At 38.8% G+C, this 23,585-nt stretch overlaps 2 protein-coding genes across 2 annotated transcripts; one reads left to right on the top strand and one right to left on the bottom strand.

Moving 5' to 3' along the window:
* Window positions 1–134: 134 nt before the first annotated feature.
* LOC139943095 (tubulin-specific chaperone E-like) lies at window positions 135–13,989 on the bottom strand. Its single transcript, XM_071939912.1, has 14 exons — window positions 13,767–13,989; window positions 13,042–13,126; window positions 12,288–12,488; window positions 11,839–11,924; window positions 10,726–10,825; window positions 10,179–10,281; window positions 9,616–9,692; window positions 8,959–9,057; window positions 7,838–7,967; window positions 6,347–6,496; window positions 5,573–5,726; window positions 4,057–4,182; window positions 3,275–3,366; window positions 135–2,089 (listed from the first exon to the last, which is right to left on the bottom strand). The coding sequence occupies exons 1-14, from the start codon at window positions 13,879–13,881 to the stop codon at window positions 1,997–1,999; spliced, it is 1,611 nt and encodes a 536-aa protein (XP_071796013.1). The 5' UTR covers window positions 13,882–13,989; the 3' UTR covers window positions 135–1,996.
* Window positions 13,990–14,054: 65 nt separating this feature from the next.
* LOC139941441 (protein FAM98A-like) lies at window positions 14,055–23,138 on the top strand. The gene is made up of 11 exons (XM_071937939.1): window positions 14,055–14,196; window positions 15,250–15,398; window positions 15,914–16,048; window positions 16,352–16,434; window positions 16,869–17,063; window positions 17,410–17,526; window positions 17,964–18,066; window positions 18,992–19,074; window positions 19,678–19,780; window positions 20,777–20,812; window positions 22,654–23,138. Exons 1-11 carry the CDS (start codon window positions 14,144–14,146, stop codon window positions 23,136–23,138), a joined length of 1,542 nt encoding a protein of 513 aa, XP_071794040.1. The 5' UTR covers window positions 14,055–14,143.
* Window positions 23,139–23,585: the final 447 nt, after the last annotated feature.

Genomic DNA, 23,585 nt, shown 5'->3' with positions numbered 1-23,585 from the left:
CAGGATGACATCAATGCATAAGGTCTTCAACCTGCATTCACTTGATATAAATGCAAATCTATCAAGAAAATGCCATAATATTAATTCATTGTTCAGAAAGAAAATAATGATTAAATGGAATAAGCCAGTCGCCATCTTTGAAATATTCACAGAAAGAAAATAATGATTAAATGGAATAAGCCAGTCGCCATCTTTGAAATATTCACTGGTTCCAGTTTCATAGAGCTGCTTAAGTAGACAATAGTGCTTATAAATTTCCTACTTAGCAACATAAGCAGGAAACCAGTCACAAATGGTACATGTGACAATGTATTTTGGCTGGTATTGTTCTGTTCAGCAAACTTGTTTTGCGCTAAGGTACTTTTTGTGCTCAGGCAGCTCTATGAATGTGGGACCAAGGCCCAATTTTCATAGAGCTGCTTACCACCATAAGGTTACCAGCCAAAATACCATGTCACATGTAACATTTATGACAGGTATCCCACTCCTTTTTGCTCAGCAGAAAATTGCTCAGCAATAGTTCCTGCTTAAGCAGCTCTATCAAATTGGGACCTGTTTACAATATAGTATTGTTAAGTGCTACTTTTCATATACCAAAAAGGTACCAGTCTATTTCCCCTTCCGGCCTCAGTATGGTTACATTGAATTGAATGGGGGATGAACAAGATGGTTTCTCAGATGAAAGCTCTCATGTATTAAATATTGGAACATATTGCCCAAAGTGGGTAAATCTAAGGATAAATAGTTAATCAAACAAATGACACTTATAGTAAAAAAAAAAATCAAAAACATTAAATACTGGTTTGGGTATCCATTTCTTTACAATTAATTTGTCATTGTAAGATCCAAGCATATACAGAAAGTGACCGTAGACCTTATCGCAAATACTTGATGCGCGCGGTCGGTGTGGAATGAGGTGCATGCTGGTTAAGCTAGCGATCAAGCTACATGTAGCATCTCATTCAAAAGTTGGCGCTTGCGCAAAGGGTATTTGCGAAAAGGTCTATGGCAAAACTCAGAAAGCCATTCGAATTTATAGCCGTGGCCATTGTCAACAATTCTACAACCCTGTAATATCTTTATAGACTTTCCTCTGATGGTTTTCCACTAAGTATTTAAAAATTAATAAATTAATTATTACCAAATAATTGCCATTGTACATTGGTTATTGATGCATTTTAATAAATGGTACTGAAAGACCCCAACTTTCTTGAATACAAAAAGTACTTGTTTTGTAACCTCCCTTCATTGGTGTTTCATCTCACTGTAATGTTGCATTTCCATTAAAGGAGTCTGATAAGTTTGGTAATCCTACTCGATCATTTACAAGCAAGTTAATACATGACCAAGTTTATGGAAAAATTTACAAAAACAAATTCTAGTTTGGATTGGAGTGTGAAAAAATAGGCTGAAACTAGGGTGACCCCCTTCACAGTCCGAAGGATGTAGGCATAGGTATCATCCACTAACAGCCTCTGGTTGGTAAAGGCAGAATGCACTGCCTTCCAAATAAATTTGGGAAGCAATTATGTAATAGATGTTAAATTTCCATCGGGATAAAGAATATTAATTTGGGTTTTTACCCATACACCGATGTGTGTTAGCACTGTATACTCGGTACTTTCCCCGAGTCCTGTGAAAAAATATCACAGGCATACTTACACGGGTGGGATTCAAATCCACGACCCTTGCAATTCTAGAGCAGTGTCTTACCAACTAGACTACCGAGACTTCCCGGTAGCTAGAGGCAGTTTGAATGCTATGAAGCAATTATGGTTAGTTACCTTGCTTTTAAAAGGGCTCAAGAGTCATGACCAGGATTCGAATCCACACTCTGCTGACAACACTAGAGCTATGTTACGGTGAACCATAAAGAGCACATCTACGAGGGAAATTAAAAAATATACTTGCTGGATCATTTCAAGGGGCACCAAGGCAATGGTCAAAGTGCATGGAGGCGATTGCCCCTGTTACCTCTGAAGTATAAGGCAGTGGGTCACCATCTGACTAGTATAGTGTCTCCGTTCTCTAAGGAATAGTGCATCAATTGTCTCATATCGTTGTCCAACTCGATCTCTTTCCCTGGTATCTAGTGATAAAACAGATTGAAACATTGTACATTATTAAAGCCAGCTGCCAACTTCAGTTATAATCAAAGACCAGGGGTCGATTTCACAAAGAGTTAGGACTAGTTCCTAACTTAGGACTAGTCCTAGGAGATATACAAATTGCAAGGATAGTCCTAAGTTAGGACGAGTCACTGGTCCTAACTCGAGATAAGACTAGTCCTAACTCTTTGTGAAATCCACCCCAGGCCTTAATTCATAGAGCTGCTTATAAGCACAAAAAGGTGCTAAGCATAATAACAAAATTATGCTTACCAGCATTAGGTTACCAGCCAAACTACCATCTGACATGTTTGGCTGGTATGCTGCTCATTTTTGTTAAGCAGAGAATTGTTAATTGTTTCTGTGTCAATGTTAGGGTAAAAAAAACAAATTTAATACTCAATAATTTCTGCAACTCTATGAAATTAGGTACAGTATTTGCAGAGGAAACAACAAACCTGAGTCACAAGAAAATACTAAAAAACCATCACAGTGTTCACTATTTTCTGCACATTATAAGGGCTTAGAGCAAGAAACCGAGTGCCGTGGAACTTTTTCTAACAAATAACAGCATTTCAGCTGGAAAATTTTAAATGCTTTACTTCTTTGGCATCATGAAAATTTGCTTAACACATTATCAAAAAGTGGTCAAAAAACTGCAGAATGGACAACTGGAATAAAACGTCTAAAGGCTATATGAAAAAAAGGTAATACTTGATGAGAAGAGGATTGAATATATGATTTGAGGCATGGCATGGTGACGTATCAACATAGTGTTGGTTTACGATAACACCATGTGTGTATCTACTTGCCAGGTAGAGTTTGTTCTTAGAGAACTGTCTTGCTTAATTCTACTACCACAGAGTAGATGTTCAGGGGTTGGGGAGACTTCTCAGTTCTGAAAAGAACTGTCCTGCTTTTTTAACTATCACCCGGGCGGATGGTATAGAAAATAGGCTGGGACTACTACTTTAGCTTATAGGCTCGTAATAAACTGTACTACCGCAGAGTCAGTTCTTACATGGTCTCAACGTTTCAACTAGCTTGCTCTAGTCACCGTCAGGAGACTGACTCATACATTATAAGAGGATTGAAAATATACACTTAAAAGCCAGTGTTCTGCCTTCACTTTACAGGTCATTATAAGGTCATTAATAAGGTCATACCTTGAGGCTTGTGTATGTCAGGTTTTGGGCAGTGACCTCCACCTTGAGCAACCGATGTATCAGATTCTTTATCCTCTGTATTTCCATTGTTCCTACAAACAGTGAAGAAAGTTTACCACGATAATCAATGACTGAAGATTCTTTCATTATTTTATACACTACGCTTGTTTATGCCATCATGATTGCGAGTAAGACCAACTCCTGGCCAGATAACCAATGAAGCTTGGGCTAACCAACATCAGGTTTAATTAGACACAAGAAGTGTGCTAAGCACCTAAGCTTTCAAATGCTCTAGCATTGCATAATGTCAAGTTTTATAATTTGGTTTCATCTGCCATTGACAATTTACATACCTATCTTGTACTCTCATATAATGCTAGCAGAGTTTGGCCTTCCCCTTCAAACCAACTCACTGAGTGCTGTTGTTGATGAGATTCCCCTCATTACACATGGCATTGCCCTGTTTAGGATATCACGGTATTGACCCCTTGCACGCGCGTCACATGCGACGACTGATGCCACGCTCACCATGTTGGTGGTCAATAGGTTAAGTATAAACGTTGCGTCGCCTAAAATGCGCACTTCTCTAAATAACACACGCTGACATTGGCCACCAAAATGGCGCATCCACGATTATTCTGATGATGACGTCAGGTGAATTGGGTCAATACATGCGTGGACTGTTTAGTGGTGTGAACAATGGGGTTTTAAAAGACAATGGACAGATTGAAGTACGTCGGCATGTGCTGACACAGGCCCTTATATATTTTGTGTTTACTAACCTGGTAGTTTCTTGGTCAGTACTTTCTTGGAAGGCGCATCTGGGCATTTGATTGTGACTTGAATGAGAGTTGCCTTCAGTGCAGATGACTTGACCACCAGTTCCGACTCCTCTGGTATTCCGTACACTACATGCCAAGAAAAATGTACGGTTTATTCTGACCCGAACAAAGAGTATGAACAGTCAGCTTTGAGTATATGCTTTAAAGACACTGGACACTATTGGTAATTGTCAAAGACCAGTCTTCTCACTTGGTGTATATCAACATATGCATAAAATAACAAACCTGTGAAAATGTGAGCTCGATTGCTCTAAGAAAAAAACACCCTTGTCACACGAAGTTGTGTGCTTTTAGACCTCAAATTCTAAACTTGAGGTCTCGAAATCAAATTCGTGGAAAATTCTCGAAAACTATGTCACTTCAGAGGGAGCCGTCTCTCACAATGTTTTATACTATCAACCTCTCCCCATTACTCGTTACCAAGTAAGGTTTTATGCTAATAATTATTTTGAGTAATTACCAATAGTGTCCACTGCCTTTAATACGAATAAACTTCAAGCAATAAAAGACCATGTATAAATGTTCTTGTTAAACTGTTCTGAGTCACATATGTAGAGGGAGGATATTTGGCGAATATAGCATACTAATAAACAAAGCTGGTGTTAAAGGCACTGAACACAGTTGGTAATTGTCAAAGACCAGTATTCTCACTTGATGTATCCCAACATACATGTATGCATAAACAAACAAACCTGTGAAAATTTGGACTCAATTGGTCATTGAAGTTGCGAGAGAATAATGGAAGAAAAAACAACCTTGTTGTACAAAATAGTGTGCTTTCAGACAGGAATAAAAGGCTTCTGGTCAGAAGTCTTTTATTATTTCAGTGAGAAATCACCTCTTTCTCAAAAACTACGTTACTTCATAGGGAGTCGTTTCTCACAATGTTTTATACTATCAACAGCTCTCCGTTGCTTGTTACCAAGTAAGGTTGTATGCTAATATATATTTTGAGTAATTACCAAACGTGTACAGTGCCTTTAAGGGCAGTATTTATGTATTAATAGAGCCAATCCATCCCAAGGTGAATGCATTAGATATTCAGGCACAACATAAAAGAAATGAAAAAAGGGGTACATCTCAAACTTGTTCAGCTTTTAGCATTTTAGTCAACATACTTATACAAAACCATACAATACAATACAATGGGCTTTTATATAGCACCATTTCATTTAGGCCATCATCGCTTAAATTCTGTTGAAATCTACACCTTCCTATATCAACCGTGTAGTACCTTGCCTGCTAGGGAATCCACTGAAATGCACAAGGTAGCTCTTTTCATAAGTGACATGATCTATAGACCTATCCGACGAAACAAAATTGGTAGCGCCCTCTATTTATTTTTTTAAACAACAACGGTGTCTTTGTGCATAATCTAGCCACTGAAGACACCGCAGCAAATGGCGCGCACCGTGCCCAACACTTGCGTGCCCGGATTGGTGTATTCAGTCCTTACCTTCTAGCAGCTTGGGATATCTTGGATGAAGACCAAGGAACTCTTGACTTGGGTTGCTCTTCCCTTCATCTCTGCTTCCTCCACTCGCTAACCACTCCTTACACGTCTTTCTCACGTAGTCAATCTCAGAGCCCTTTCTCTCACTGGAATTGATCTGCATAAGGGTAAACGTTCCCTTTTCAATGTCTACATGCTTTCCTTTGAATATCAAGTAATGAACCACAAGGGAAACTGACTGGGATGTTGGCGGCCTCCCTATTAGTCAATATCTTTGTTCATGGGTGCCAGGCAGATCCCAGTCAGCCGATAAGAGACGATCAAAGCATAAACTTTGCATGGTGGAAATACGATATAGAAAGGTTTGCGGTAACACCATGTAAGTACTCATCTCTAATGAGTTGGGGTGGTTCTGAAAAGAACCGTTGGTTTCAACTCGACGTTTCGATCAGTATGCTCTGATCGTCTTCTGGAGAATTCTGATCGAAACGTCGAGTTGAAACCAACAGTTCTTTTCAGAACCACCCCAACTCATTACAGATAGTCCTTACATGGTGTTACCGCAAACCTTTCTATATCAAAGTATATTGATTAAAAATGAGTTAAAACCATCGGCTCTTTTTAGAACCATCACTACTCAAAAGAGATCAACACATGGTGTTACAGAAAACCTCACCTAATTATACTCCCACTATGCAAAGTTTTAAATACTACTTAACAATAAATATAGAGCACAACCACCTGGATCTTCACGTCCCTCTTTTTTGTTTAACTCACCGTACTACCATTGCAGATCTTGAGACTTCCAATCTTTGCCACCAGTAGCTCTCTGACTGACTCAGGTGATATGCCGTTCAAGAATGGATTCCGCCTGATCCGTAGCTCTGTCAGGCTAGCCAACTTCTCAAGATCGGAAATATCCCTCCACTGCAGCAACAAATAGAAATCAGTAATTCCTAAAATCTTTGTATCTGTTAACCCATATCTAACTACTGACAGAATTTTCCATAAAAACACAGAATGGCAAACAATATTGTATACAAACAAGGAAGGTAGTGGTAGAGTTGAAACCAACAGTTCTTTTCAGAACCACTCCAACTCATTTAGAGATTAATCATTACATGGTGTTACTGCAAAAACTATATAAGGTAGTAGTAGCCCTTAAAGACACTGGACACTATTGGTAATTGTCAAAGACCAGTCTTCTCACTGTGTATTTCAACATTTGCATAAAATAACAAACCTGTGAAAATTCGAGCTCGATTTCGAGACCTCAAATTCTAAACTTGAGGTCTCGAAATCAACTTCGTGGAAAAGTACTTCTTTCTTGAAAACTATGTCACTTCAGAGGGAGCCGTTTCTCACAATGTTTTGTACTATCAACCTCTCCCATTACTCGTTACCAAGTGAGGTTTTATGCTGATAATTATTTTGAGTAATTACCAATAGTGTCCACTACCTTTAAAGACTATTCCAATTACATAAAAAAATATATAAGCTATTGTAGCAATGACTACTTCAGGAACAAACAGAAATCAGTAATATCAGGAAAGCAAATGTATCTGTTAACCCATATCTACATGTAGCTAACCAACAGAGTTTGCAATAAAAAAAAAACACTCCAGGGGTCGATTTCACAACGAGTAAGGTTAGGACTAGTCCTAGTATATATTAAAAACTTAAGGCTAGTCCTAAGTTGGGACGAGTAACTCGTCCTAGCTCGGGATAAGAGTAGTCTAACTCTTTGTGAAATCCACCCCTGGATGGAGAGAAGCAATTATGATCAAGTGTCTTGCTCAAAAACGCTATTGTTGCAACTGAATGACCAGGCCAGGATTCGAACCCACATTCTGTACATTACAGAACTTGAGTCCACTGCTCTAGAACACTCAGCCACGAAGACCAACAATAATAATTGCATTGGAATATTATCTTCCGATTTACCTTAAAATAATAATATCAAATAATATCAAAGTCTTATATAGCGCACATATCTACCAAACAAGGTACTCAAGGCGCTGAGTATATACAAACTTTCAGAAAGATAGGCTATTGCAGTGATGCATTCTGAGACCCAACTACATGTATGTAGCACCTTTTATATGGGTTTACAAGGTGCTACGACGCATATACAGCAGCCACAGCCAGGAACACCGGGGTAAATGTACTCTTCTGTGTTCTTATTAAAGATGAATGTGAAAGTAAAACCAAATTTCACTGAAATTTTCTTCTGTTTCTGTTGGTTTACAAACATTTAATTGTACTTACACTGTTAATGGCATTCCCACTGATAGAAAGAGACTTGAGGTTGCCAAAATGTTGTGTTGTCGCTGTTGGAGATGTATCATCAAACTTGACACAAGCCAAAGAATTGGAATTGAGAATTAAGGTGTTCAACCTACAGTAGGAAAACAAAGAAATATTTATCTATTTAGGCCCCCTATTTATTTCAACTGGGCTGGAACTGCTGAAACTACATTTCGAATGTGAAAAATACTGGCTTACAAGTTGAATGACCATTACTCGGTCACTGGAATTCAGGAACTTCGACGACCAATTGGGGTCACATTTTCACAGGTTCGTTATTTGATGCAAATGTTGGGATACACCAAGTGAGCAGACTGGTCTTTGACAATTACCAAAGTTGTCCAGTGCCTTTAACATTGGAGACCTTATTTGCATATTGATCAAGCCCCATTGGAATTGAGGAACTTCGACGACCAATTGAGGTCAAATTTTCACAGGTTTGTTATTTGATGCAAATGTTGGGATACACCAAGTGAGAAGACTGGTCTTTGACAATTACCAAAGTTGTCCAGTGCCTTTAACATTGGAGACCTTATTTGCATATTGATCAAGCCCCACTGTTGCAAAACTTTGCCTGAACTGGTAGAAAAAAAGTGGACTCTGGTCTTCAAGTGCCTGTTCTCAAACCGATGGAAGCCAGGTTCCAAGCTTGAATTCAACAGTTAGAAGTATCACAAATTTAAAAAAGAATTGGAGGGGACCAGTTGCTCTCCAACTTGATGCGTGTTTTGACAGTGCACTCTGTATACTCTCTAACACAAAATGGACCGACCACAGGACTAAATATTTCATTTCCTTAGTGGTAAATGTAATAATAAAATAATAATAATAATAATAGTGGCCTCTTATAAAGCGCTCGGGTCCATCAGGCATGACGCTCATGGCGCTGTACAAGCAAACATTTCTACAAATACAAAAGAAAGTACAATAACTATACGACATTGACACTTGTATAAGACTAACTTAAGTAGAGATGCAGGGTAACCAGTTCAAAGAAACAGAATTAAGAAGTGAAAGATGTGTTTTTAATAGTTGTTTAAAAGAACTAGCGGATGAAGCTTGGCAGAGTTGTTTGGGCTTACCTTGGTAAACTTGAAAAGTGCATGATGCCATCCCATTCAGATATCTGGTTACCTTCTACATTGAGTAGCTCTAATGTCTCAAAGGTACCTGGGCGCAATCTTGAGAGAAAAAAAAGAAGGGAAAAACAATTTTCATCAAAAATATATATAATTTATGTTATGATGTTGCTCCAAATCAGTTCTCAAACGAAAGATAGAGACCTCATTTGAGAACACAGTATGTACAGTTAATAATATAATAATAAAAAAAAATAATAACAAAAAGATATTTATAAAGCGCCAAATTGCCAAAAAGGCCTCAAAGCGCTAGATACAAAGGGAAGGGAAGAAAAAAAAAAGCAATTTCCAAAATACAAAATTACAATACAGAGGGTTTCTGAAGAAACGATTTAATAAGACAATTACAAAAAATGCTACAAGGCAGTTTCAGAAAGAAAAAGAAAAAAAAAAAGAAAAAAGAAAAAAAAAGAAGAAAAAAAACAGTTAACAAAAACAGTCCTTTACTGCCACATCAACTCAAACTCTATTTAAACTCAAACTGCCTGTGTGTAGTTTTCTTGCATCAATCACGCAATACATAAACATTAAAACAACAAGGGTGTCCTCCCACATCTAAAACTGACCATTTGAATACTTGAAAATTACTAGATTACTCACTGATCAATTTTTGAGATTTGATTGAAGCACAGATGAAGATTCTTCAGTTGAGGCCACATAGGAGCGCAATCTGCTACCTACATCAACCGAACCAATAATTTCATTATCAAAAACACTTCATAGTAATTTGGACATAGTTAGCAATACAAATATTTCAGGTTCACAAAATTGTTTCTTAAAGCCATTGGACCCTTTCGGTAAACAGTATTTTCCAAGGCCCACACTTCGTGTATCACAACTTCTATATAAAATAACAAACCTGTGGAAATTTAGGCTCAATCGGTCATCGGAGTCGGGAGAAAAAAACGGGAAAACCCATCCTTGTATCCGCACGTTTTGCCGTGTCATGACATGTGTTTAAAATAAATCAGTAATTCTCGCTATCGAGAATTGATATTGTTTTACTGTATTCTCAAAAAGTAAAGCATTTCATGAACTAATATTTCAAGAGAAGTCTTTCACCACTGCCTTCTGTAAACCCTGTAAGTTATTTGTAAATCTGTGAACTTTAATTTTGTTTCTGTACCAAAAGGGTCCAATGGCTTTAAACTAAGATTTCTTACCATTGGCCATGTTATATTCAAGTAATTCAAGAAGAGATCTTGTAGGTTTGCAAAGGAACTCTTAAAACTGGATGGAGTAGCGGGAATCTGCAACCTGTTCTCACTGAAAAAGAGAAAAGAAAACCATCAAATGATGAAAACATGACTAGGTTTAGGGAACTTTTTCCAAGGACTTGTGCAAATAACCCTAATTCTAAAAACTTCCCCCTTCACTGTCCAATGAAGCAGGTAAGGCTATGTGATAGTTACTGTGACATGAACACAGGGTGCCCAGGGTTTTAAATCCCCATAAATCTCATAGGGTTTTATTTTCAGGGAAATGACTCTGTTGTGTGAAAAGGAGCTTATGAGCCAAAGAACAATTTTGGTTACGTGAAAAGGGGCTTATATTAACCATAGAACAATTTTGGTTGTGTGAAAAGGGGCGAATGAACACCATAATACAATGATTTTGGTGAAACTTGTGGGACTTGTGAAACAATAGAACAATTTTGGCTGTGTGAAAAAGGGGTTTATAAAAACCTTAGAATGATTTTGTTTGCTTTACCTTAGTGAAAGTCTCTTCAGTTGTTTCAGCTGGCTGCATAGTTCAGCTACAACCTCCCATGATGGGATTAGATTCTTGGATAAATCCAATTCAGTTATTTCTTAATAGATACAATTAAGGAAGCTCATTCCCCAAACTTGTTCAACTTCCTGGGAAGCATTACATGTAGCCTAGTACAGCCCCAAGCTGCAAGTATTTAATCATGTGAAATACAATCATTAACACACCTAGGTGAAGAGAAGCAAATTATGTGTTGTTAAAGGAACACGTTGCCTTGGATTGGACGAGTTGGTCAAAACAGAAGCGTTTGTAACCGTTTTTTATAAAATGCATATGGTTGGAAAGATGTTTTAAAAGTAGAATATCATGATCCACACAATTTTGCCTCGAAATTGCGTGGTTTTCCTTCTACTGTGCGAACTAACATGGTCGGCCATTTATGGGAGTCAAAATTTTGACCCCCATAAATGGCCGATGTGTTAGTCGACGAGGTAAAAGGAAAACCACGCAATTTCGAGGCATGTTTGTGTGGATCATTGTATTCTACTTTTACAAAACGGTTACAAACGCTTTTCAAAGACCAACTCGACCGATCCAAGGCAACGTGTTCCTTTAAGTGTTGCTCAAAGACACAAGTACAATGACTGGAAATGTCAGTGTTGTGTACTCAAGTCCGTGACTTTGACTCAAGTCAGACTCAAGTCGCCCATTTCACTGACTTGTGCCTTGACTTGACTTGACGGAAAATGACTTGTGACTTGACTTGACTTGATTTTACGACAATGCAACTATTGTTTAAAAAAAAATGTGGAGAAATTGAGTCTTCTGCACTGATGCCGACCGATGATTTTGTGTGCATGCTTTTGGCCCCATTTCATAAGGCCAAACTTTCTAAATCATGGATTTAATTTATTAACTAGTCTTTTAAAAGGTTTTTTGAATGTATTTATGTTTGTCACAACATCATGGGAATTGGCATATGTCAGTACATTATGTGACTTGTAACTTGACTTGACTTTTACTTGAGTTGACTTGAGCAAATGACTTGGACTTAAATTGACTCGAGAAACAATGACTTGGTTACACCACTGAATGGGATCAATGCAAGGATACTTGGTAGTGTTTGCTCCAGCTGGGATGATCCTACGCAGTTTATTCTCATGTCACGAACGAAGACATCTTTTATCAAAGAGAAAGAACTGTTCAAAGACAAAACAAATTACAAAAAACTCTCATTGTTTAGTTTTAGTCTGAAAGCTTAATGATTATGAAGTTCATACTAGAACAAAATTCTCTTATGAAATGATGTTATATTCAAGAAAAATGTATCTGAAAACCTTTAGAAACAACAAATTTCAAGAGCACTGATTTTGACTAAAAATTGTACAATAGCCTCTAGCAATGCAAAGGTCATTAGTTCAAATCCCACCCATGTGATTTATCTATAAGGGTAAAAACAAATTACATTCTTCATCCCTGATGCAATAGTAATCATCTATTAAGACACAAGTTTTGTTTGCAGCAAAGTCCCCAATTTGTTTTAAGGTGCTTCACTTGCGTACCTCTGTTGCTTAGCAACTGAAGCTGCTCCAACCATCTCCACTACTGTGACCTGGTTGTTGTTTCCACAGATGAACATATCCTCATCATTGATGTCTGCAGTGTCCTTGTTATCGGGGACATAGCGTTCTTGTAACGCGGAGTAGAAGTCTGTGCCAAAGTCTGCTTTCTTTGGACGAATGAAGGACCCACCAGTTGGAGAACTTTATTTTTAAGACAAGAACAGTTTGGTTAAAACAGAGCTATATTGATGGTTTATTTGTTTAAATATGTCAAAGCAGCATAAACATTGAAAAGTGCGACATAATTTGCAATTAAGAGAAGAACAGTTTGGTTAAAACAATTGGAAAGAATGTTGTTCAAGAATGTCTGACAAGCTTTAAAGGCACCGGACACATTTGGAAATTATTCAAAAATAAATACTAGCATACAAACTTACTTGGTAAAGAGGAACAGGGAGCTGTTGATAATGATAAAACAATTGACTCTATCTGAAGTTTTAACATAGTTTTTGAGAAAGAGGTAATTTCTCACCAATTTGAATCTGAGAAAGACCTCAGGCCTGAAACTTTTCTCAGGTGTCTGAAAGCATACAAATTTCTGCAACATGGCTATTTTTCTTTCATTATTTTCTTGTAACTTTGATGAACAATTGAGCCCAAGTTATCACAGGTTTGTTTTTATATAATACATGTTATGATGTTGGGATGCACCAAGTGAGGGGGCGGTGGCGAAAATCATCTTGATGTAGAATACCTGCATTGAAAGTATTGCACGCCATCACGGGATCCGTCGTGTTTTCCTCTCTCATGATTGTCCCATTCAACACCTAGCCATTTTCCTGAAAAAAATCAAATAAAAATCAATATCACATTTTAATAGGCTAGAATCTAGTCAAATCCTAGTACTTATGACGAATTAAAAGTTCCGTATTCATAAACGTTAGAACGCATTGAACCCATCCTAAGTTAGGACGAGTTACTCGTCCTTAACTCGAGATAGGATTGTAATTCTCCATTTTGTGAAATCGCATGTGCAGACATTTGTAATATAATAAAAAGTGGTATACAACTTACAAGGATGGACAAGGTGCCGCCATTGCTTGTCATTGATTGTATTCGGCTCAAAGTCCGACCTGGAAAAGTTTCCGTATGGCGCCACCACTTTTTCATTCGATATGAAATAATATACTATCTAATTTACCTCAATGAGATATCCCTTTTTTACTTCTAGAAACTATAATATTTTTAATAAGGCTCCCCTGTGAGCAGGAGCCTTATAGTTTCTAGAAGTATCCCTTTTTGTAAAAATAAGTGAAAAAGTGGTAGCGCCGTACGGAAAGTTATCCAAATATCCATCAACTCGTCCCCTCCCCCACCCCGATCCCTCAAATCCCATCTGTGTGGTGGATCGACCGGCGAGAGATCGTCGGGCTATTACGGGTCTACTTCCTTGCTCTATCTATGCTATTTAGCCTTTACCTTTCGTAGGTGGAACATCGCCTACATATCGAACTGTCCCTAAGTCACCCTCACTGACGAAACGAGCACCGATTGCAATGTCTTGCTCGTGCGAATCTTCCTTAGACGGTGACATGGATCTTGATTGGCTTTATCTCAGCTTATTTTAAAAACATGCAACTTTTCGGAAAGCAAAAATAACTGCCAACAAAGCGCTAACATCACAGTCTAAAAATAGAGTCACCGTTTGTTTACACAGCCTGACTATCACCAAACTATTGAGGGCGCTGTATTCGTTCTGGAATCTGACGTGCGCGTGTCGTCGGCAAACACTGTGTCACTATTGGTCGTGTAAAATACCATTTTCTTCTATTTCTATCTCTTTTTTCTAAAATACAATGGAAGTTGGGAAGCCGGAAGATGACATACTTGACAGTCTGGATGATCTAGGGTAAGTTTTTAACCATTAAATAATGTAATAATTGCTTCAAACTTCAGCAAGTTGTTTTGCATGGGAAATCTTATTCGGCGCTGCACAGCCTCCATCCCCCGTCTGTTTTGCGCAAAGTTATAACCTGCTCAACTTCCATGCTTGCCCGTGCGAGACTTTAGCTTTGCCAGGCTGCGCGCACGTTTGAAACTTTTGCGCGCAGATTGCGCGGGTCTCAAATCTCCCGACCCCATCTCATTTTGCATGCAAATAAAACTATAAATATTTTCTTTTTCTATCAGTCAATTTGGTGCCATTTTTGAAAAACTAAAAAGCACTTTGTTTGGAAAAGTTTCTGTATTTATAGCGCCACCACTGTTTTCATTCAATATGAAAGAAATAATCAAATTTACCTCAATCAATCAACTCAACAACGAGATATCCCTTTTTAAATTTTAATTAATTAGGCCTAAGAAAGAGTTAAGCCGTTTTTGTAAAAATCAGTGAAATATGTTATTGTTAATACTACTTATAAAGTTATAACAATTAATGAAAAAGGGGTGTGGCGTGCTACGGAAAGTTGTCCCTTTGTTTTGTTAACTCAGGACTTTTTCAACTGAAAAGTTGGGACACTGATTTTTGTGCGACATTTTCCCATGTATTATGAAAAGAAATAATTTATTGATTAAATTATTTCATGTAACATTCTTCTTCGTGTTTGAAAATGTTTTGTTGAAACATGAAAATGTGTGATTTGGATATAAACCCATGGACCATGGACACTGTGTCTTTATTACATCCAGAAGTTTATCGCAAAATTTGTCAACACTCAAATACATAATAATACATTGTACATCTGTACTAACAAATTCACTTTGATTCGAGCACTAATCACAGTCAACACCCTACCCTGTACAAAATATACCAAGCAAATCATTTTGTGTGTGATAGTCAGTAATTAAATACAGCTGAAACGGGGCAAGACTAAAAGCATGGCAACGTCAGACAAATGTCACATTTAAGTGTGTCCCAAACTTGGTGGATGACCCATGTATTTGTGATTTTCATTTGCAGCTATGAGGGTCCTGCTCAGGATGTGACTCTTTTCAATAAAGCCATTGAAGGAGGGCCAAGCTCAGTGGAATTCACTGGTCTCATTAGCTGGCTGGCGGAAGGACTCCACAATCTGAGTGGTATAGAAAACACAGTTTCTACAACATCATGTAAGTCTTAAATAGATGGAAATTTAGATCGGGGATAAAGAATATTAATTTTGGTTTTTCACACAATCACTGATGTGTAGCACTGTATACTCTGTATTTTCCTGAGTTCGGCGGGATGAATCGTAGGCATATTACTCGCTACCGGTCAATCTCGGTGGTGTAGTTTGTAAGACGCTGCTCTAGAACCGCAAAGGTCGTGGGTTTGAATTTCACTCAGGTAATATACCTGGGATTTTTTTCACAGAGCTCTGGGAAAGTACTGAGTATACAGTGCTAACACACATCAGTGTTGATGGTGAAAGCAAAATAATAATTCTGTATTCATGAGCCGAACCTATTGTAAATGTTGGCCTGTTTGAGATCAAAATATATTTGGGTCGACCTAGAATCGCTCCTAATCTATTTGGTTCGTCACAACTCTGGCGCACCTGTCTGAAATGGGTGTAACAAACCACATTCTCATTCCACCGCAAAGTGCTGCAACTTAACAAAATGTTTTTGTTTCTTGACTGCAGCTGCTAATGAGGCAGAGTCCTTTGAATTGGAACTGAGCAGTCTACTGAGTGAGTTGAACTGTCCGTATAGCGCCCTCACACAGGGAGAAATGATCAACCGATTCGGCAACCAACAAAACCGGCTACGAGTCCTTGGTGAGTAAAACGATGATTACAGTACATCTGCAGCTTTGTTCGACACGACGAGACAGTTATATTTGAGCGTCTATAATATTATTGTGTGCCATGGGTTAATTCAAGGCCTGGAGAACTGGTTTGTGTCAGCTTTTTTTCATGGATTTAAGATTGGCACTTTCCCACTCCCACTAAAAAGAGAAGGACAAAAATGTTTGTAGTTGAAGTACTCAAACACAATCGGGCCAATCCTTATTTGGGTGGATGTTAAGCACAGGCAACTCTTCCCAAAATTCATAAGTTACTAATTTTTCCATTTTGCAGATTTCCTAACCAGTGAACTGCAAGCAGCCAAGATTATCGCTAGTCGTCCCAAAAAAGTGGAAGCTATGGAGGTGGATAAAGAGGTAAAAAATACTCTAACTCTCTCTCAATCATAAAATTGTATTTGTTATTTTGCAAGGTAATTTTTGAGAAGTACATGTAATGATAGGTCAAATTGTTTACATTTATTTCACTGCCCTGCTACTTCATGCCTCCATTTCCCATGTTTCCCCTTGTCACTGACTTGGTGCCCCAATTACCCAATAGAGAAAACGCCTTGTGCCCCTGCCCTTTCAAAAACGAGCGTCTGACATGATTTTGGGTTCGGCCCAATTGAAGGAAAGGTTAAAAGTTTTGGAGGATTTTGTCTTGATCCTGCCTGTTAAAGCACAGTTATTTCACTGCAGTAGCTTGATTATCCAATCCTGTGTTAACACCCCATTCCCTGTTATAGGCTTGGCAAATAGGCAGTCGTTCTCTGCTTCAAACCCTCATATATCTGTCTCTTTCTGATCAGTGCGGCTGGCATGTCTCCAGCCAACATCTTAGAAACATCTGCATGAGTCTGAAACTGAGTAAGCCACCAGCTGGCGTGACTGACATCCAACTGTTTAGTAAGATCGAGGACGAGATTCGGACGATGGTCGGCAAGGCGGGGCTGGGCGTGGTCGGCAAGCCAATTCTTAAGAAGAAACTCAGCGAGCAGCAATGGGTATGTACAGTAGCGTGGATTATCTATTGGGACAATGAAATAAATGATAGATATTTTTTTTACTCTGAAGCGTGAAAGAAAGTTGATAATAATAATAATGATATTGAATTCTTATATAGTGTACGTATCTACCAAACAAGGTACTCAAGGCGCTGAGTATATACAAACTTTCAGAAAGATATGGACCAATTCCGGGGAGTTATGAGTGAGCAAGGCATCCTGGGAAAATGGCACAGCGCCATTGATCACCCCTTGGAACGAGAAATTGTAAACTCAATTGTTCCCTGATTCCTGTGACAAAAAAAGCACACAGGTATTTTACTATTCTGTACCCTTTTTTTCACAGGCAAAACTTGGTAAGATAAATGAGCGCATGCGAAAAGAGTACACCCTTCGGAGGCAGATGTTGCTGAAGCGCCTGGATGTTACAGTACAGTCCTTCCAGTGGTCAGAACGTGTCAAGGTGAGATCACAGGCCGGAGTGTCATGGCTGAACAGCCTAGTGCACCGCACTCAAGCACTAAGCCCAATTTCATGGAGCGGCTTAAGCACAAAAAGAAGCTAAGCACAACCATTTTGTGGTAACCAGAATAAAGTTACCAGCTAAACAACCATGTTAAGATTTGTTGCTTTTGTTTATTTGATCAATCATGTTTGCTCTGTACGCGTCATGAGCGTTTTCCCCCCCCCCCCTAGATTTGTGCGCATTATAAATGGTCGGTATAATTATTAAAATTATTTACCTTAACTATTTAGAGACCATAGTTGCTTCAGGCAGCTTAGACCAAAAATGATATATCACATCCACCCCAATTTCTTGAGAACCGATCCACAGTTTTTGCCGACGTGTGAATTCCATATAAAGTCAAACCAATGTATACCATATTTTACCGTCCACAGGGTAAACTACAGAATGACCTAGTTGCGGCATACCGACCCAAACGTAGCAATTTACTTGCTGACAGTCCGGTTACCATAGCAAACCTCATGGCTGCTAGGGAAGGTAATTAATCAAAATGTTTTCCTTTAAACAAGATTTCTATATATTATTATTTTATGAGACATCGCCCAACTCACAAGGCCGGACAGCCACTTCAAGGGGAGGGCTCCACTTTACTGATTTGGGCTATGGGCAGATATCAACTGCCACTAGGGGCACACTACCACCTACTCCTAGGGCTGAAACAGGGTTACATCCTTCACAGTCCAAGGATGTAGGCATGGGTATCATCCAGTAGGAGCCTGGCTGTTAGAGCAGAATGCACTGCCTCCTCAACTTTTTCTGAAGCAATTATGGTTAGGTGCCTTGCTTAAGAACACAAGTGTCATGATCGGTAATCTTACCCACACTCTGCTGCTGACAATCTTACCCACAATCTGCTGCTGACACCACTCGGGCACGAATACACCACAACAGTACAATACTACAACGCTCTGGAAGTGCCATCCGAGATCCTGAGATAATTTACTGCTAGATGAGATGATGGCATCATAAGTGTCAGATGACAACATCCTGACATCCTTGGTACCTGTTTTTACAATACAATACAATGCAATACAATAATCTTTATTAGATACCCGGAAGGGTAATTCAAATGCTCGCATACAGTAAAAACATTGACACATTAAAAACATTAAAAAACAGACAATGGCTGTATACAATTACAAGAAAAACCACAACAAGCGTTTTACCTTGCTAAACCCTTAACGTTCTTGTAATGCTCCAGTTATTTCTGTTTTCTCAACAAGTAGCACTGTGTACTCAGCTGAAACTTTCACATGTGACTTTCACCATTCTTTCTTGATAATTTTGGCAATAAACCAGCACTACGCTGACAAAACCACTCTATGACCCTACTTTTTATGGAAAGGGTTGAAGGATTTTTTTAGAGGGCTATTTGTAATTGTCTGATATTAATTCATTCCAGAACTGGCTAAGCTGAGGAAAACTAGCAGTGGGTCTTACAGAAAAAATACCAAATGCGCCATTAATAAAGTCATCATGGGCCATGTAAGTTTACCATATTTCTTGTTATAAATTGTTCCTTAAATATGACATCTTTACAGGACAGGTAACTTGGGGTTTGGCTTTGAACTGCATTTTAAGTACTGGATGTTAGTGGAAGTTACTCAAAATAATTGTTAGAATAAAATCTTACTTGGTACTGAGCAATGGAGAGCTGTTGATAGAATAAAACATTGTGAGAAATGGCTCCCCCTGAAGTAACGTAGTTTTGAGAAGAGGTATTTTTTCACTCAAATATTAAAATACTTTTATTAGGCATCTGAAAGCACACAAATTTTGTGCAGGAAGGGTGTTTTTTTTTGTTATTCTCTTGCAACTTTGACGACAAATTTTCACAGATTTTAAGTAAGAATACTGGCCGTTGACAATTACCAAAGGTGTCCCGTGCCTTTGAGTGTTCTAAGCATTTGATGCAGCCAAGTGGTTCACTAACCAATCATGCATGCAGGCTTAGAATTATTGCCCTTGTTTTCCTGATCTTGGCCTTGGTGCCCCATCATAAGTTTCCCATAGACTTCAAGATTGTCCAATGGAAGTGCCCTTACTCGTGGTTTTAAAGTCCAGTTGTGTCTTGATGTTAAACCACAGGTGCCTGATAGAGGAGGGCGCCCTCTGGAGGCCACCGTACCAGCTAGAGATATGCCGTCTTTCCGAAAGAGAACAGAACAGCCCAAGGCTCAACGCTCTCAAGGTGAGTTTTGTCAGAATCACCCTCGTTTTGTTTTACCCTAATTTGTCAAAGACTTTGTTTGAGGGGTGCTGTATAGCTACATGTAGGGACTGATTGCATAGAGCTGCTTAAGCACAAAAGATGCAAAGCACAACAAAATTATGCTTACCAGAGTAGGGCTACCAGCCAAAGTGCCATGTCATGTGTACAATTTGTGACTGGTGTCCTGCTTCCTTTTTGCTTTAGCAGGAAATCATTTTGCAATATTTTCTGCTTATTACTAGCTCTGTGAAATTGTGCCCTTGCATTGGAAGTGGATCACTGTAAGGGGACATGACTTTTTGTTTTTTTTTAAAAGTAATGATCTACAAGGGAATATGACTGGGCAATTATAAAATCAATTTTGGGGTGGGCAAAGAAAAAATTGACGAGCATGATTTGAACCTGCGACATTTAGGTTTTTTTTCCAGCCAACTTTGATGTCATGTGTTGGATGTTGCTGTGTCATACAAGCCTACATCCGTATGGACTGTAAAGGGGGTAACCCTGTTTCAGCCCTAGGAGTAGGGGCAACAGCCTCTGGAAAAAAACCCAAATTGTAGCCCACACCTTGAAGTGGCCTTCAGGCCTTGTGTGTCTGGCGACTTGCATAAACAACAAAATAAAAATAATAAACTCTATACTGCAACTAAGCATCTTTACAAAACAGAGCTCCCGCAAATTTCATAATGGGAGTGATGATGTAACGAGGCTTCTCGCAAATCTTGCTGAACACATTTTTAATGAACTTCAGGAAAGTTTGTTGGCATTTTTGTCAACCAGTGGTCGATTTCACAAAGAGTTAGGACTAGACCTAACTTAGGACTGGTCCTAGGAGATATACAAATTGCATGGATAGTCCTAAGTTAGGACGAGCAACTGGTCCTAACTCGAAATAAGACTAGTCCTAACTCTTTGTGAAATCGACCCCTGGTGTTTTAAAATAAAATGTTCAAAATGTCTTCTTTTTTTTTGTAGGTGGACAAGGTGCCAGAGGGGATAAAGTACAAGGAGGTAAGATTGAGTTGTGATCTCTGGTTGATTACATTTATTTGAGTGGCAACAAAATCAGATGTTAAAGGCAGTGGACACTATTGGTACTTACTCAAAATAATTATTGGCATAAAACCTTTCTTAGGGACGAGTAATGGGGAGAGGTTGATGGTATCAAAACCTTGTGAGAAACGGCTCCCTCTGAAGTGCCATAGTTTTCGAGAAAGACGTAAATTTCCATGAATTTGATTTCGGAGACCTCAGATTTAGAACTTGAGGTCTCGAAATCAACCATCTCAACTTCGTGTGACAAGGGTTACTTTTCTTTCATTATTATCTTGCAACTTCGATGACCGATCGAGCTCAAATTTTCGCAGGTTTGTTATTTTATGCATATGTTGAGATACACCAACTGTAAAGGGTAGTCTTTGACAATTACCAATAGTGTCCACTGTCTTTAACATCAGTTCATACATACTCATTTCCAAGCTCGTGTGCTAATTATCAAACCGCAGGTTAACATTATTCCCCTACTCGGATCTTAGGATCATCTCAACTGTTTTGAAGCTGCTTATTCGTGATCTGCTTACTTGTATTCTATCTTTCACTCACTGTATATTTTATTTTTCTCTGTTGCATTATGTGCTTTACAAATGTCTTTATTATTATTAGCAGCAGGTACTGCAACAACTTAAAGACACTGGACACTATTGGTAATTGTCAAAGATCAGGGTTCTCATTTAGTGAGCATATGCATAAAATAACAAACCTGTGGAAGTTTGAGCTCAATTGGTCGTCGAAGTTGCGAGATAATAATGAAAGAAAAAACACCCTTGTCACACGAAGTTGGTTGCTTTCAGATGCTTGATTTCGAGACCCCAAATTCTAAATTTGAGGTCTCGAAATCAAATTCGTGGAAAATTAATTCTTTCTCGAAAACTACGTTACTTCAGAGGAAGCCGTTTCTCACAATGTTTTATACTACCAACCTCTCTCCATTACTCATTACCAAGTAAGGTTTTATGCTAATAATTATTTTAAGTAATTACCAATAGTGTCCACTGCCTTTAATAGATGTTATTTTTGCATCGGGGATAAAGGAAACTCTGTGTACAAGTTCTAATCTTTTTTTATAGTTTGGTTATGAATTGTTGTTTGATTTACAGGATGGTCAGCAGGAGGAAGAGTAAGGTTTTATGCTAATAATTATTTTAAGTAATTACCAATAGTGTCCACTGCCTTTAATAGATGTTATTTTTGCATCGGGGATAAAGGAAACTCTGTGTACAAGTTCTAATCTTTTTTTATAGTTTGGTGATGAATTGTTGTTTGATTTACAGGATGGTCAGCAGGAGGAAGAGTAAGGTTTTATGCTAATAATTATTTTAAGTAATTACCAATAGTGTCCACTGCCTTTAATAGATGTTATTTTTGCATCGGGGATAAAGGAAACTCTGTGTACAAGTTCTAATCTTTTTTTATAGTTTGGTGATGAATTGTTGTTTGATTTACAGGATGGTCAGCAGGAGGAAGAGTAAGGTTTTATGCTAATAATTATTTTAAGTAATTACCAATAGTGTCCACTGCCTTTAATAGATGTTATTTTTGCATCGGGGATAAAGGAAACTCTGTGTACAAGTTCTAATCTTTTTTTATAGTTTGGTGATGAATTGTTGTTTGATTTACAGGATGGTCAGCAGGAGGAAGAGTAAGGTTTTATGCTAATAATTATTTTAAGTAATTACCAATAGTGTCCACTGCCTTTAATAGATGTTATTTTTGCATCGGGGATAAAGGAAACTCTGTGTACAAGTTCTAATCTTTTTTTATAGTTTGGTGATGAATTGTTGTTTGATTTACAGGATGGTCAGCAGGAGGAAGAGGAGGCCAAGGAGGAGGGGGCAGAGGAAGGGGATGGAAGCAGCAAGGGGACACCTCCAATAGGGGGATGTACCAGCAAGGAGGTAATCAAGGGTCTGACAGGGGTGGGCAGCAGGGCGGGTACCAGGGCGGAAGTGGTGGGTACCAGGGTGGGGGTGCTGGATATAACCAGGGTGGGGGTGCTGGGTATAACCAGGGTGGGGGTGCTGGATATAACCAGGGTGGGGGTGCTGGGTATAACCAGGGTGGGGGTGCTGGGTATAACCAGGGTGGGGGTGCTGGGTATAACCAGGGAGGGGGCGGGGGCTATCAGGGAGGGGGCGGGGGCTATCAGGGTAAAGGTGGGTACCAGGGTGGGGGTGGGGGTGGAGGAACCCAGGGAGGGGGCTATCAGGGAGGTGGGGGCTATCAGGGAGGTGGGGGAGGGCATAAACGAGGGGGCAGAGGTAGAGGAGGAAAGAGATAAATTGGGAGGATTTAAAAAGCTACAATCACGAACTCACAGGCTTCAAATGGCATTAAATGGTTAATGCAGTTTGTTAGTAATATAATAATGACAACTACTTACGCAGAAATTTGTGAAAGCTTCTGTGCAGGTTTTGAAGTGCACCATACTGAACCACTCTCAACATCACAAGTTACGTTTATGAAATAAACTAGATTAATAATAGTTGTAGTGGAAGTTGGCAACCTGCATAGAAACGATGCATGAAAACCAACCAGTGAGCATAATTGAGCTACATGTTGTATTAGAAGACTGACAGTTAGGCTGTTCAAAGTCTTGATCTGTGAGGCTGCAACTTTAACTTCTGTACCGCATTCGAAGATAGACAACTGACTCAACTTTAGGTGGAGAAGTGGACTGTAGTAACCTCGCGCAAAATCACTATACAGATCGAGTGAATAATACTTA

The sequence above is a fragment of the Asterias amurensis genome, chromosome 1 (assembly GCF_032118995.1).
Source record: "Asterias amurensis chromosome 1, ASM3211899v1".
NCBI lineage: Eukaryota > Metazoa > Echinodermata > Asteroidea > Forcipulatida > Asteriidae > Asterias > Asterias amurensis.
The sequence above is the reverse complement of the archived record's forward strand: the minus strand, read 5'-3'. Positions and strand labels throughout refer to the sequence as shown.